This window comes from Tachypleus tridentatus, unplaced genomic scaffold (assembly GCF_004210375.1).
Source record: "Tachypleus tridentatus isolate NWPU-2018 unplaced genomic scaffold, ASM421037v1 Hic_cluster_2, whole genome shotgun sequence".
NCBI classification, from domain to species: domain Eukaryota; kingdom Metazoa; phylum Arthropoda; class Merostomata; order Xiphosura; family Limulidae; genus Tachypleus; species Tachypleus tridentatus.
Genome location: NW_027467782.1, coordinates 26,343,192 through 26,360,596, shown reverse-complemented (window position 1 = coordinate 26,360,596; position 17,405 = coordinate 26,343,192). Strand labels below are relative to the sequence as shown.

Below are 17,405 nucleotides of genomic sequence, written 5' to 3'. Positions count from 1 at the left end.
TCCATGTAAAATATTTTCTCAACCCAAAAGAAACGTTTTTGCATATATATTTCTCTACACGTGGGTTTTTATCGACATCACTAATCACCATAACTGTATTAAATAGAAAAAGTTATAACCTTAATTAATACGTAAACTAAGATATATTGGACAGCTATCATGTTTTCTTTGATTATAAATTGGAGTGTAGTCATTATTATTACTTTAATCAGTTTCTCTAAGATACTGATCATCACCTTTTCAGTTAAGTATCTCTCGATATCTATCATTATCATTTTAGTTTCACGCATCAAAACAATTAATATGATTAGTGAAGTTAAACATATTAATACCGCTATCATGATAATGTTTGTCAAACATCTGCCGAGAACCATCAGGATGATATTAACGAAACAACTTAGGATAACCACCCAAAAGACATTATTTGAATGTTTTAGTACATTTGTCATGGCTAAAATAATTAAACAGATTAGGAGAACCACCACAACTACGTCAATCAGGTATCTTGCGATATTCATCATGGATACGTAATGTAATCGCCATGGGACAGTTACCACAACTATAATCAGATATATCAAGATATCCGTACAGATTTCTTTAGACATATACTTTAAAGCGTCTTTCATATCTTCCGTGGTTTTACATTTACAGGAAGCCGTCATTACTTTAATTAAGTAGCATATAGAAGCCATTATTGATGCTACCATCAAAAACCTAAAGAGAGCCAGGATTAAGATATTCCTCCAACAGCATATTAGAAGCAACAGAAATACATGAGTTAAACACTCCAGAATAGACATCATAATTATGTCAACTCAGATCTTCCAAAGAGCCTTTGTAATTACTTTTAGTAAAATTAATATTTTGAAATATACGCCGCAGTTGTTTTTTTCACAGACTTCGAAACTTGTGCAGTGATAGTTTGGTTCTTAAGAGACGGTGTGTATTGTTGAGTATTTCTAAAGTAGCTTACTATATTGTTGGAAAGGACATAAAAGCTGATGAAGTAATAATATTTCATATTTATCATTATATTAATGGTTTATTGTTATATTTGAGCCTTTCTTCACAGTAGTTTTTCTAACACGTGTGTATCAAATGTTATTTTGTACATTTCATTGCATTTGTTATTATTTAAATCTGTTCATTCCCAATTTCCGATTGAACAAAAATTCTCTCAACGCTCAGGTTGCTTTTTGTCGTTTAAATGCTATCAAATATATATGTATATTTTATATGTTAACGCTGATTATCAAATCTAAGTTTTGAGATGCAGGGTAAGAGTGGTCGCTCTTATAAATTTGTGAGTTATTTAATCTTGATATTAAAATTCGAAGTCATTTGGGTTAAATAACAACTAGATATAGTCTGATTTGTAAATGAAAGAAAGATGGTCACAATTTAAACTTAAAATTTCAAATGTGTAGATTTTACAACAAGGTTTAATTTTTAAATAGGCTTAACATTGTAACGGTACTTCAGGCTTCGTTAAAGATAAGCTTGTGATAAATCGTAGAACAGAATAAATATATTTTTATTAAGTAAATATAATCTAAAATATAGCTTACTAAAACTGTTTTTCTCTTCGTGTTTTATTATTACAGCAAAAATTAGTGAACTTGATTAACTGTAACGAGCCTATTCTAAAAGTTTTAATATCTTTTGGTGTTTTAAGAATTAACTTTATTACTTCAAGTGAGATCGCTAGTTTTGATCCAGCTTATAAAAATAGGTAGATTATAAATCAGACTAAAAATATTTTGTTATTAACCTCACGTATGTTGTCAGTTATACTAATTTATAAAGTTCTATACAGCTAAACTTCATTACGTTATTGTGAAGAAGGAGTAGAGATAAAAATAATGTAATTGATTCTTAAATGTTAAGCTCAATAGTAGCTGTTAGCAAAAGATTATGGTAATTAGTATTGATAACTGTAAGGCTGCAAGTATCAGTACAATGGTTAAGACTAGGAGACAAGCGTTCAAAGTTTGCCAGATGTAACGAGCACAATGAGGGGATTTCATTTGGGAGCTTTGGACTGGCAGGTATTTTGAAGGAAACTAGTAATGAAGATGTGCAATTTGTGTGTAGAATTTGTAATTGGAGAGTATCCTCATTAAAGAAGAGGCAGGTAAAGTGTGGACTGTGGAGAATGACAGTAAGATTTCAGGAGGAGCTTAAACATTTACATGGAAAAGATATATCAGTTAACATTGACATTCAGGATGGCAGAAAGAACACTATTTGATTTAAAAGTTAGGAAATTGATCATAATAATTCTGTTCTGTTGAACAATAAATTCCAGGGTTTTACTTCTGCAGTTGAGGAACTGTTGGATGGAAGGAAAGCCAAAGATTGAATTACAGTGTACGAAAACGTGTGAAGGTGACTATTTGTGTTCTTTGAATGTGGTTTCCATTTCTCTACTTGTTTCTCCAATATAGAAGTCATGGCAGTTATCACATTGTATTTAATAAATAATATTGGTGTGGTGTTTGTCATTGTAGTTTTTACATAATATAGAACTTAGATTTGTGCTTGGTATTTGAATAAATTTTGGATTAACTGGAATGTCATATTTTGCGACTAGTTTTTGCCAAAAAACTATTTTCTAGGTTGGTCCTAAGGTCCAACATTAGAAATTAAAACATGTTTAGAAGACCTAGCCAGAAAACTTCTGACACTTTCCACAGAAAACAACCAACAGAAAGACAACTGTGACAATTTTATTGACTTTCAACAGCCAAACTTCCCCAAAAAATTAAAAATTTATATTTTCCAGAAACACCTAAAAACAACATTTTAAAAGATTTTTTCAAATAATTTTCTCACAAAATCATCAACATTATTTCACAACAGAAAGCTAAAAACAATCTTACAAAAAGAGACATTAATTCCATTAAAAACCTAAAACATGACAAAAACATAAATATTTTAAAAGCAGATAAAGGAAATGTTATAGTCATAATGAACATGAATTAATACATCTAAAAAATAAAGAACATCCTATCAGACACAAACAAATTAAAACCAATACACACAAATCCAACAAAGACACATGAAATGCAACTGAACAAAATACTACTAAAAATGAAAAAGCCAACACAGTTTCAAAAAACTTTATTCCTACCTATGCAAGACCGACTCACGCACACCACAAATATTCGGCATCCCCAAACCTCTTAAACCAGATCATCCATTATGACCAATAACATCCACATATGAATTGTTTAATTACAATCTTGGTAAATACAAAGCATGGGCATTCTCCAAATATGTAACATCAGCCAACTCATTCATCAAAGACTCTTTTAATTTCAAGTCTAATCTTAACTTAATCATAAAGCCTTAATGGCCAGTTTCAATGTTATTTCCCTCTTTACAGAAGTCCCAACTGCTGAAGCCTGTATGATAGTCTTAGAACTCTGTATTTGAGACCCTAACTCATCAATAGACATTCCCAGCAACCCTCATAGAATTCACCACAATGAAGACAAACTTCATGTTCAACAACCACAACTATATACAAACAAATCGCCTAAGCATGGGCAACTCAGTATCACCAGTTCTAGCCAATATTTGTATGATGCAAGTTGAAACACAAACAATGAACACAGCATTACATCCGCCACTAAACTGGTACAGATATGTTGATGACACAATTGTGAGATTCACATCCACACAACACACACTTAATTTTTTTCAATCACATTAACTCTATATATCCCAACATTAACTTCACATGTGAATAGAAAGAAAGCAATCAAATATCATTTTTAACCTCAAAATTACAAGAACTGACACGCAATTTAAAACAGAAATCCACTGAAAAATCACCCATACTGGACTATACATTCCTTGGAACTCAGCACATGAAACAAAACAAAAACTCAACACACTAAGAAACCAAATATGCTCACCAGATAAAATTAATAATGAATTAGACAAAATAAAACAATACTTCATCAACAAGTTTCCTCCACAAACCGTAGTTAAATATTATACGCACACACCTAAACATAAAGCAAAATTAACCAACAAAAGTAAATACACCTCACAAATCAAAAAATCATGAAACCATATACTGTTGCATATCATATATTCCCAATATTAGCAGAAATATAACCAACATTTGGCAAAAACTAGTAACAAAATATGACATTTCAGTTAATACCAAATTTATTCAAAAAACCAGGCCAAATGTTTATTAGAATGTCAGTCTTGATGTCTCATTTATGGGTTGGAAATTCTTTAAAAAAAACGAAGCTGTTTTAGATCAAACTATTCAAACTGAAATGTCTGTAAAACTGTTAAATATTGTTTATTGTATAAATATTAGATAAGTCTCATTACAAGTTAAATTGATAGGTAAGAATAAAAGTAAATTATATAAAAAATTAAAATATAATGAAAGACGAAGTAAAATATGGTATGATAAACTTTTTACGAGCGCTAACAAATATTCACTAAAAAGGAATCATTTATAGAGATATTTAATCAAGTAATTTATTGTACAATAAAGAATGAAAACATTAATTTTTGAAACTGTACACAACTAAGACATGATGGACACTTATGATAGATAATTTATTCCAAAACATATTCTCTTTCTCAGTGATAAGTATGTAAAAATTGAATATAATATGTTTTAAACTTCATAGTTTATTTTAACTGATCTCATGATATTTAACATATTAAAATAAATCTAGTTTTTAATAAGTACTGATGTTTTCCTCATGAGATATCTTTATTACTTAATTGCTAACCGTGTAATTTGTACATGTTTTTACATTTTCACCTCTCGATTTAAGTCCACATTAATTGTTCATATTTAAAGTTCAAAGTATATTTTGCTGAAACTTGTGTTCTCCAGTGATGTTTTGTTATTTAGAGTGATGTGATAAACTGTGTAACTAAGTAGTACTACATTTTTACCCTTAGATATACTTTAATTTTCTGTGACATCTCTGAAAAAACCTCTTGATAATTTTGGTCCATCTAAAAGGAATTCATCTGTGTTTACCGAGAAAGCATCCTCACACCGTGACTTAAATATCGTCTACAATAAATGAGCCAAGATGAGTAAAGTTTAAAGGCAACCATATTGGTGACTATATCAGTAATAACACATGAAAAGACTTGTGGCTCTATTAGGAAGTCCCAAGTTTGTAACATCTATTTAAGTAGATACGTTAGCACAGTCTAGGTTAGATTAAAATATTTAAAAACTCTGACATACTTGGAAATTCTTGGAAACTCAGGGTGGTACAGCACTTTACTACAGAATTACAACGATAAAATCAGGGTTTTCATTGTCCTCAGTGAATATGTTAGATAGCTCGATATGGCTTTATTACAAAATAACACAAACACACAATATAATTTAATGTTGTAATAAAACACACAATATAATTTAATGTTGTAGAAAACACACCCCCAAATAATTTAATGTTGTAAAAACACACACACAATATAATTTAATGTTATATAATGTTATAATAACACACACACAATATAATTTCATGTTGTATAATGTTACACTTGCAAAAATATTTATTCCTCGACATATTTTTTCAACAAGTTATTCAACAACATTTTTATTTAGATATTTTGTGTTTGATATAAAGTTATTATACCTGATTTTATTTATAAATTAATTTTAAATATTAAGTACATTATCAGTTGCCATGTGTTATATTCAGTTTTATTTTTCTAGTTATATTTATAACTGATGGTTTATGTGTATGTATACATAGGAAGTTATATCATATCACTGTACATACCCTAAAATATCAGTTTTCATACTATTTTCAATAAGAATTTGTATTGTTCATTGCAACCTTCAAAGAGTGAAAATGTTTATACTGTCTTCTAGTCTTGAAACTCCCACCTACTTTACGTTTCAATGTGATTCAGCTGCGTTGTAGCATGTAAATGTCCAAGAACAACTCATCACTAAAACACACACCACTATCACAGCTGTCTTCCTGTTTACTGTAGTTCACATTCTTCAGTTCTGTATTAGTCAGAAAAGAAGCACCAGAAGTGTGAGGAGAGTATAGTATCTGTCAGAATTATGTTTTCACTGTAAGAAAATATTAACATTGATTCGATATCTTACTGAAACTAACGTAACATTGATTTGGTTTAGGAACCCAGACAAGCAGTCCTCGGAAAGTGTCTAAAGAATTTGGTTGGAATGTTATTTTTGTAAGAGGAATAAGCTAGTGAGAAAACACACTAACCAGGTATATTATTCTTCCATCTTGAAAGTCTAGGTCACTAAATTGTATGTAAAAATGAGTATGACATTCTTAACTGTAGATATGCTGTCTGGTTTATCTTATTTACCAATACATCTAGACTGGTCCATCTCTTTTTCCGTACCAGACCTCCCAGGAATAAACCAGCTGGAGAAAGTATGATGAGGGTTCTTTAGTCAACTATTATTATTTGGTTGGTCAAATTACTTTCTAAAACTAATTCCCTCACAAAATAATCAGTAGGATTTTGTAGATTATGGAATACTCAGCCAGTTATAATTTTCTCTGATATGGAACAAAGGAAAAAGGATATAGGAATGGAAAGTACATGTGCAGCTAGTCCAAAAGTCACATGTAAAGCAAGAGAGTAGCAAAAGTGGGATGATACATTTGCTTTCTAACAGTTAGAGTGGACACCACCTCCCGAATTGTTAGCTCCCTATATAGTTCTGCATTCGAAAGATGCATTTTTAAATGATAGAGATTTACTTTGGTTTTTGACTTATATTTTAAAGCTTATGAACTTACAAGCTGGTATTACTATTTCTGTCTCTATTGTGATGGAAGAACTACCTCACATAAGTCAAATCTCAACAGTGGCTTGGTAAAGTAGTTACATGTTGATGACGTGACAGCCTATTTTCATATATTAGTGATTTTCATTATGTAGCCTACAACTTCATTTCCTATGGTTTTAATCTCTTTCATCTCCCATTTTCAATGAGAAATTTAGCTTGTTTATTTATTTCCATCTTCTACATAAGGCTTTGTCAACTTTGTTTCCTCTTGAGGACAGTATTCAGCCATCCTCTCATTATGTGTACATCATTTCACAGCTATGTTCCATTCTGTATCTTCTCTCATTATGTGGACATCATTTCTCAGCTATGTTCCATTCTGTATCTTCTCTCGTTACGTGGACATCATTTCACAGCTATGTTCCATTCTTTATCTTTACTTTTATCTCATGACACATCTTAATTCATTTTTCATCACCAGTAATTTTTTGTTTAAATTTTTTTCTGTTTATTATGGTATTGTTTATTAAACCCTAAACTGATGTTGGAAACTTTGAAATGCAAGAGTTTATGATAATTGTCTTAGAAAATCAATGTCTAATAAGTTGTTCTGTAGCTGTAGGTATGATTTTTCATCATATCTATATAATTTTAATGTGTGGAAATAGGCAGGTATGTGGATAACTTGGTATAATCCTGAATAAATTAATTTACCATCTGAGCTGAAGGATGTGGTACAAAGATCCAAAAAGAGAGGCTTTTCTTTCTCAGATAGATGGTAAATGTATACAGACGTTGAGTATTGAACTGATACAAAGAATCTTGTAGAATAGATAGGGATTGATAGAGAATTTCAGTGAACCTACAGAAATCTTCCATTAATTCAATCATACTCAGTAACATGTATGAAAGTAAGTTTGAGTCAAAGGTATAGGGACTTCCATCATAGACATGACTTTCAAAATAGAAATAACTTCACTATAAGACAGATCAGAAGTGGATCAACCTAAAATAAAAGGAAGAAAATTCAGCCTCGTTGAGAAATGTTTTGAAAATTCTCCTCAGTGAAAAGGGTATTAAAATTCATATGAAATTCAAGATTCATTTTCATCTGGAGTGAATTTTGAAACTTTAGTTAATTAACAACTATATAATAAAGGAAACACAAACAAACAACATGCAAAACATAAAAGAACAAAACAGGAAGATTTTAACACATCATCAAATGTAAGGCCCCCCCCCCTTTGTATTATCTCCTGCTGGTTAGTCACCACAGATCTGATTTTGGAAAGTTAACATTTTCTTACATAAAAATTTGTTTCAATTAGATACTTAGCATTTCAGAGAAAGATTCTATCTTCTGTTAGCATCTTCCTTAAGTATTTGCATGACACTAGCTTTCAGGCAACTCCCACCTAAACTTTCGTAAGTTCTCATGAATTATATTATTGGATAATGATGTTACTGTGCAGTAAAGGCCCTCTCTCTACCAATAGGAGAGTGATGTCAATTCCATGTTTGCTAGCTCCATCTGTACTCATGAATCTTCATTACTGATGAGAAAAGAAGTTGTAAGTATCCAAAACAAAGCATACACATCAGGAAACTTGTGAGTGAAGTGGCTATTTAATAGGTGGAAGAGGGTACAGATGGTTTACTATGAGGTACATCGCTCTTAATACATTATAATCTATAGAGCAAATTCACTGGATAGATGTTTATGAGGATGAGTGTTTAAAAATAAAGAGTTAAAGATCTGGTACTTACTCTATTATTGATATATAAAACCACCATGAAATTGTCAGAATGGATAATAATCAAACCATCTACTAGCATTGGTAAGAAATGCAAACATCTCCGTTTGATAGAATAAAGGTCGAGCACACTGATGTAGAGGAATTGCTTATGCAGGTCCAGATGTCTGAGGAGAGATAGCTATTCAGAGATGTACCACAACCAGAAAGATAAGCATCTGTGAAGAGGTGTAGGTCTGGTTTGAATCGATTGTGATTTATGACATTAAAACTACTTCATAAGCAGCTGAAGCCTCAAATATTGATCAACATAGGGAATAGAACCCTGGATTTTAGTGTTATAAGTCCATAAACTTAAAATTGATCCATCGATAACCCAACAGTACAAAAAACTAAAATAAATAGTTTACGTCTAAATTTTCACTCTTTGAAATTAAACACTCACTATTCTCTAGTACTTTTCTTACAGTAGTTTTAGCTTTGGTTTTTATTGATATAAAAATGGCTTCACTTTCTGTGTACATGTGTGTTTATTTTTTATTTCTCAGGTTTTTAAAGATTGTTTACCTTGTGGAACCACAACATGAATTATGCCTGCTGTTTAAAGTATTAATAATTGAATGTTATTAGAATGATGACATATTGTAACTTTCCAAATCACTGAATAAAATTCACAGCACTATGTGTTCGGACTTACATTGCTAGAAACCGGTTTGGATACCCATGGTAGGAAGAGCAAACATATCTCATTGTTTAGTTTTGTGCCTAACTTTAAACAAACTGAATAAAATTCAACTAAAAGCTTTTTATGAATAACTCCTTCAACAATAGATACATTTATAAAACAACACAGAGATATGGGACTGATAACAGTTTATTATATCTATAAAATTATCAGACAAAAACCATTGGTAATTACATTAAAAACAAAATAAGTACTAACACAGCAGATATATATCAAAATGTATTTTTAAAAATTATTGGTTTATATAACTGTGCATAAACATTATAAAGTTTATAGCCATTATTTCTTTTTATAACTGTACATAAACATTATAAAGTTTATAGCCATTATTTCTTTTTATAACTGTACATAAACATTATAAAGTTTATGGCCATTATAACCTATGGTGTACTCTTAAGACCCCTGGTAATTAAGTAGGGGTACATTGACAGCTGTACATAGTATGTACGTCATCTCCTATTAAATTATGGTCGATGTAATAACTATTTCAAAATTAGCCCACAAACTATCTCTACATATCTTGTGTCATTTGTTGTGATGAGAATACACCTCACTGAGTGTGTAACCATCCATAACTGATACATCATTCAGTTTACCACATAAAGTCTGGCTCTAACCGTCTGTACATTGACACATTATCCAGTTTCCGCTATGTCTGGTAAACGGATGGCATTGTTAAGACTGGTTCTCTGGTAATAGTTTTAGTTGTGGGTGATCTAAATTGGCAGATACTGGTCATCTGTTTGTGTTTTGAATGAAGCTGTCCAGATGTGTAATATTGGTTTGGATATAGTCCTACATTCATGCTAATGGTACATGTCACCAACTTGTATTAACCTGCTCTGATCGGCCAGTTTTCATTCATCTGATGGTTTTTCAAGTGGTAAAACATCGATATTTCTTTACTGAGGTCTGGACATTGTTCACAAACAATTTGAAATACTTTAAATGCTGTGATTGACTTTAAAAGAGGCAAGTGAGAGAAGCTTATGCAAATCTAGTGGATATAGTGTGAGCTAAGGTGATCAGTTTCAGATCATAAGTCCATTCATCACATATCTGATTTGGATAACAATAAACATTCATTAAAACATTAGTTTTGTTACCATGGCTGGCTGGCATGTTAGTTTTGTTACCATGTTAAAATTACCTGTTGGTAATGAAATAAGCAACATTTGAACAAAATACTTGTGATATTTTATATTGTCAGATGTGTGTTTTGGATTATTTGGTAAAGATGGTAAAGCCATATCATTCTACATAATGATATAAACAAAGTTATTTCTATTTCATTAGATCACTGTGTTACCGAGATCAGCAGTGTAAGTACTGATCTGTTATCAGTGTAAGTACTGAGATCAAACTTGTCATCAGTGTAAGTACTGGATCTGATCAAACTTGTCATCAGTGTAAGTACTGTGTAAGTACTTGAGATCTGATCAAACTTGTCCAGTGTAAGTACTGAATCTGATCAAACTTGTCATCAGTGTAAGTACTGAATCTGATCAAACTTGTCATCAGTGTAAGTACTGATCTGATCAAACTTGTCATCAGTGTAAGTACTGGATCTGATCAAACTTGTCATTAGTGTAAGTACTGAATCTGATCAAACGTGTCATCAGTGTAAGTACTAGATCTGATCAAACTTGTCATTATTGTAAGTACTGGAGCTGATCAAACTTGTCATCAGCATAAGTACTGGATCTGATAAAACTTGTCATCAGCGTAAGTACTGGATCTGATCAAAATTGTCATCAGTGTAAGTACTGGATCTGATCAAACTTGTCATCAGTGTAAGTACTGGATCTGATCCAACTTACTGAATTGATCACTTGTTATCAGTGTAAGTACTGGATCTTATCAAACTTGTCATCATGTAAGCACTGGATCTGATCAAACTTGTCACCAGTGTAAGTACTGAATCTGATCAAACTTGTCAACAGTGTAAGTACTGGATCTTAAACAAAATTGTCAGAAGTGTATTCACCCTGATCCTGAACTCCATATCAGTGAAGTTGTGCTGTCTGTGGTCCCTGAGACAAGGTTCTTGGAACTTATCTTTCCCTGTATGCTGACCTTTACACCACACACAAGCAGCTATGGGTCAAATGTATAAGAGCACTGAACATCCTCTGTGTCCTCTCTTCCACCACTTGGGCAGCAGATCGACGTTCTATGCTAAAGATATGTAGTGCTCTTATTAGATCGCAACTTGACTGTGGATTACTGATCTATAACTCTGCATGACCTTTGGCCTTAAAGATGCTAGATCCTATTCATCATTAAGGTCTTTGGCTCTGCACTGGGGCTTTCAGCACTTCCCCAGTTCAGAGCTTATACACAGAGTCTCATGAACCTTTTTTGCACCTCCATTGTTTGCAACTGTCTTTACAATATGCTTCAATACTTTGTTCCTTACCAAAGCATTTCATCTGGGGTTTTGTTTTCCTTCCTCGTTGGGCCATACTTTTCCAGACCAGATGGTCTGCCATTGCTCCTTTTGGCATTTATATCAGGTGCAGTTAGATGAATTGGGTCTGTCCTCAATAAACATTGCTGTATCCACTGGTTAGCCCATCCTACCATGGCTTCTTACAGTTCCCAAGTGTGACTTATCTTTAAATCATCTGAGAAAAGTAGACACTCCTGATTGGAAATATTGTCTGCAATTTGCTGAACATCTTTTGAACCATCCTTCCATTCCTATTGATATAGATGGTTCAAAATCAGGTGACTGTGTTGGCTCTGCCATGGATTGTTGTGGTTCGGTGGTTGCACACAGAATCCCCACTACAGCTTCTGTGTTTACTGCTGAACTGTATGCTATTTCCCTTGCCCTGGATCACATAGAAGTTAAGCAGTAGTCAAACTGCACTATTTATACTGACTCGCATAGTTCTCTACTGGTCCTGGAATTGCTTCAAGTTAATTCACACCCTGTTCTTGCTGATATTCAAAACCACTGGCCCATTTCTCTTTAACATCTAATTCTATCCAGTTTTTCTGGATATCAGGCCACTTTGGTATTCATGGGAATGAGCTTGCTGACACTGCAGCTAAGTCTATCTGCTCTGGCTCTATCACCACTGTACCTGTCCCATACATAGACTATGGTCCTGTATTCAAGACTCATCTCTGTGCCAGCTGGCAGTTGACTTGGAGTTAGCAACACGAAAACAAGCTTTTCCAAATAAAACATTATATTGGACTTTAGTCGTCTTGCTTCCGTCAGGATTGGAGAGAGTAAGTTGTTCTAACTAGACTACGCATTGGTCACAGTTTTTTAACTCATCATTTGCTTTTATCTGGAACTGATGCACCAGTGTGTAGTTTGTGTAACACTCAAATTACAATAAGCCACATTTTACTTTCTTGTCATTGTTATGACTCTCAACAACGGCACCATTTTAAACATGTTCTGTCCCAAGGTTTGTCCATAATGTTAGACAGTGATGGTGACACTGTCCACCTTGGTAATGTTTCTAGTTTTCTAAAGGTCATTAATCTTTTTAATTTCTACATTACACCTTTTTAATGTGGTTCCCTTTTAAAAGTCATCTAGTTCAATTTAAAATTAGAAACTGGCCTAACATGAAATAACTCGAAGCTAGGACTGGAAAGGCCAACTTCAGGTGACTAACGCTGCTGTTCGAACTACCCATTAGTCATCCTGGCAAGGTATAATTATATCAGGTGACTGATGGTGGTTTTTGTACTTACCTATTCGTCTTCCTGGTGAGTTATCATTATTACAGTTACACTACAGAAAGTCCTTTACAACTTAAATTTCTGTAATTTTTTCTTGACTTTGTAGACTAGATGTAAACATTGGTTTTATGCTATTTATGTTGTTTTTTTTAACTTTGTTTTGTTTTACCTTAATTTCCTTTTATGAATTTTACTAAATTTACTTTTAACTTTTTACCAGATGTTTGGTGCAGATAGCCTAGCTGCTTTGTGCCATAAAACACTTAATCAAGCAACAACCAATCAATAATGTAACAGTGAACTTTCTGTAACATTATGCATCTCTTGATCTCCACAAAAAATGAGAGATTCATGAATCTAATTTAGAGAAGAAAATTGCAGTGATTTGTAACAAATGGAATAAAAAAAGACAACAAATTCAACACTATTTATTGTATCAAGGGAAACTAAAGGATATTCTAAATGAGAAAGTTAAACTGTAGTACACATTTTCAGTATTTTCAGTAAGTATAAACATTGATAAGACTTCAAGAACCAAGTTTTGGCTTTCTTAAAAGACAGACTGCTCTCCTCCAGATTCAATTGAAGGCTTCATCATAACCATAAAATTTGCTTATCACAAGAAAATTCAGAAAAGGGTACCAGGACATAGAAATGTCTTTGTTTCTTGTGACAACTTCAAAGTATCCTCACAAACACAAGGTCAAGTAGAATGCAATTAAACTATCCCACAAATAGTACGTTGTCTTCTTGAAATATTGAGTCACAAAGAAGTAACACCTCAGGTTTGATGTTTCATGTGACAGCTACCAGGTTTAATCAGAATTTTAAAAAATTAAAGATTGTTGTAAATAATAAATACTATGGGAAAGAAAGATATGTAGTATTTGTATACTTAATCATTCACATGTAAAATATAAGAAAATGAGTTCTTTAAGAAAGCAAGTTTTTTATATCCTCAGTTAATCAGAAAATGTGGGAAGACTAGGACATTTCTTAAAATTCTGTTTATAAAATATAGATTTTATCCTTTTTTCCTTGTTATTATAATAACAACAGGAAAACAGAGAAATATAATATTATGTAGAATATAAGATAATGAGTTCTTTAAGAAAGCAAGTTTTTATATCCTCAGTTATAGAAAATGTGGGAAGATCAGAACATTTCTTAAAATTCTGTTTATAAAATACAGATTTGTAAATCCTTTTTTGCTTGTTAGTATAATAACAATAGGTAAACTGAAAAGCATCAACTCAGATTGTGATGTTTACAACGTATTAATAAGTAGGTTTTCTTCTTTCAGGTGGTTTACAGCTGTACAAAACATAATTCATCAAGGTATCAAGCAGAAGCATGTTCTGTCTCCCACTATTCAGCTTCATCTGCAGTCTTTCTTTGACAATGTAGCAATGCTAATGACTCTGCAACCCAATCTCTCTGCAAGGTGTTTATGGAAAAATACACTGAATTTTTATGCAGATCTAAGGTAGTTATGCCAATATTTGCCTGACATTTTAAAGAAAGATGTTTAATTTATCTTTAGAATAACATGGGTTGCCCTATTTCCTATTTGTAAATGCATAAACAAAACTACATTTTGTCTGTTATAAATACATAATTAATTTTTACCAAAAGAATTGATTATCTGTAAAAGAAAGTTACCAGTAATACAAAAAATGTTTAAAAAAACGTGTAACTATAGATTAAATGTTTTATTGACATCTCATTGAACTGAATGTGTTAAATACTGGACCTGGAGCATATAAAGTTGAATAACTCTGGAATTTACAATCATCTAAACTAAGACTGAAGTGAGAAACTGAGCAGTGGACACTTCAGAATAAAAGACTCATTGAATGATGAATGGATGCAAAGAAAATACAAAACACTCCTCATTTATGATCAACAATTTAGGCTGAACAATCAACCAACTACATCACTGCATCTCAAACTATGATTAACGGATCTTGCCTGAGATGGAAAAATGTGAAAATTTCATTCAGCAAATAAGTGAAGTGGAAGAGTAAATAGTGTTCATAAGATAAATGAAAAACAGAAACTAAACCTGTTAGGAGTAAACCAACTTTCATAGCTCATTAAAGAGAATCTTCACATATGCAAAGCCACATGAAATTATTTCATAACAATAATTTGTACACAAATACTCCAGAGCTGATGAAGTGCTGTTGCCCAAAACATGGTATTCATGTTTTATCAATAAAGTTATTTTAAATTGTTGACTCTTTCAGCATTACTTTATAATCTATTTTGCATTTGTTATTTTCTCACCTGTACAATTATTTTATTATTAGAACTAATCGTTCCTTTATTATGTCATTGATGTAAATCAAAAAATGAGCAAAGGTTCTAAACCTGACTCTCACTTGCGATATTAATAGTGTGACTGAATTGTATTTACAGTAACAATCTACCATTCAGCTGCTCTTCTGTCCAGTTAGGTAATTGTTTTCTAATACCTACAGAGATAATTCCTTTTAAATGTTTTATTTAGCACCTTGTCAAATGCTTTCTGAAGGTTAATATACCAAATCTACACTGTTATCCTCATCTACATAAGCAGTAACCCTTTGAAATGACTTTGTAAAGCCTCTATTATCAGACTTTCTTAAATTTTTTCACAACTGATGTAAGATTAATACACTTATAATCACTGGGAGAATTATTATCTCTCATGAAAAGAGGAGTGAAATATTAGCTAACTTACAATCCTTTGGCACCTGCCCACTATTCAAGAACTAACAAAAATAGTAGCAAGCAGCTTATATATCTAATCCTTAACCTCCTTCAAATTTCTTGGTAAATATCAAGCCCAGTAGCATTATCGTTCTTTAAACTGCTCAATGTTTTCTAAACAAGCTCAGAATTAATGAAATCATCTTTTCAACCTGTTCAAGATTAGGAATACCTTTTAAATATTCATTAATTAAAACTGAAGAAAAACAAATTTAATAACCCAGCCTTCTCATAATCATTAAATATAGGCCGATCTCTATCAGTCCTAAAGGGTTTTACCTTATCTGAAGACTTTGTTATATTTCTTGAATATACAATGCTTTTCTTTAATTTTATCTCTTATACCCTTTGTGAACCAACCTGATTTTTTATTTGGAGCTACCCTTTTCTTTCTAAAGGAATATGTTTGTTTAATTATTTTCTCTGTATTTACCCCACAGACAATCCTATTCACATACTTTGTTAAGGAATCACCCATAACTACAATCTTCTTAGGTTATCATCCACATCCTTCTCTGTTTCTTTTGTTGACTTTCTCTCTAGTAGTTCCTTGTATATACAATTCAATGAATAAAATATTTTGTTCAATAGAACAGGCTCGTTACAGTTACCTCCACTGTATAATACTCTTCCTAACTTTCTGAAAATCATTGTTAGTTGATGTACCCTTTCTTATAAAAGCTTAAGCCCTTGCTGCCATCTCCCACAGTTTACACATCTCTTTATTTATAATAGTGATAGGCATAAGCCTCTTGTGTCTTTCTATTTTTTTTAATCTTTTGAAATTCTTTTTGAAGTGGTTAGCCTTAGCCAGTGGAAAGTTGCTACACAACATTTACCAACCCATTTACAATGTTTTGGAGGTAAAACATCTGAATTATAAAATTCAAGTTATCGTTGTAGTCATCTTTGAATATCAAAGTTAATGTTAACTGACACTATCATACAACTCACATAAGATTTGCATTAAGAATAAAAGTAGAAAAACTTTAATTTACACAAAAAGAGAAACAGTCCTAAAACATTTTTTTCTGCACTTTCAAAAAAGGTTTACAAAGAAGTATACAAGTGCAAGAACCACAACACACTGCTGAGTATATATTCTTCAACATTAAAAAAAAGTTAAACTACAGTGATACAAACTAACAGCTTTCAGAGAAGAAGGAAAAACAGTTTTGGTTACTTTCCCAAAACATTTTTGTGTATACATGTATTATGATTGTTTCTCTTGTGTGTTTTAATTCACATTTAAATTTTGTAAGCTTGATTAGCTTATAATTAGTATGATTCATTTCTTTTTTTTTTTTTATTACTTTACCTAAAATAGCATAATTCTATGTATATTATGTAATTTCAATGACCAAGCTTGATTGCCTTGTAAAAGAACTTGTACCTTTAATACATTCCCATGTTATTTTCTAAAGTTTACCACAGAAAAGATATTTTCATTGTTTACAAAAAAACCAATGGAAAATTTCTTTAAAAATTACTTTAAACATTGGTTTTGTTGTTTATTTAGCATTGTAGAAAATTTACTTCCAAATATGGGCTAAATATACTTTTCTTTCTTCTTTGTGGATAAAAGTTAGTCAACTAATCTGAGTATAATGTTTATGAGTTTTAGACATACACCTTAAATTACTGTCTTGCAAATCATTTT

The 17,405-nt window shown here is 31.8% G+C and overlaps 1 protein-coding gene across 26 annotated transcripts in view; it reads left to right on the top strand.

The window, feature by feature from the left end:
* The window catches only part of LOC143243052 (dynein axonemal heavy chain 7-like), a 50,080-nt gene that overhangs the window by 20,386 nt on the left and 12,289 nt on the right, over positions 1-17,405 (top strand). Inside the window, exons 1-5 of one of the 26 annotated variants that reach the window (XM_076486740.1) lie at positions 496-939; positions 2,309-2,388; positions 4,945-5,110; positions 9,087-9,264; positions 14,295-14,477. The exons of 1 other annotated variant lie outside the window; for it this stretch is intronic. In XM_076486740.1, the coding sequence (XP_076342855.1) occupies positions 14,442-14,477 (36 nt within the window). In that variant the 5' untranslated portion in view covers positions 496-939; positions 2,309-2,388; positions 4,945-5,110; positions 9,087-9,264; positions 14,295-14,441. 24 more of the 26 variants (XM_076486741.1, XM_076486744.1, XM_076486738.1 and 21 more) reach the window with 24 other exon arrangements.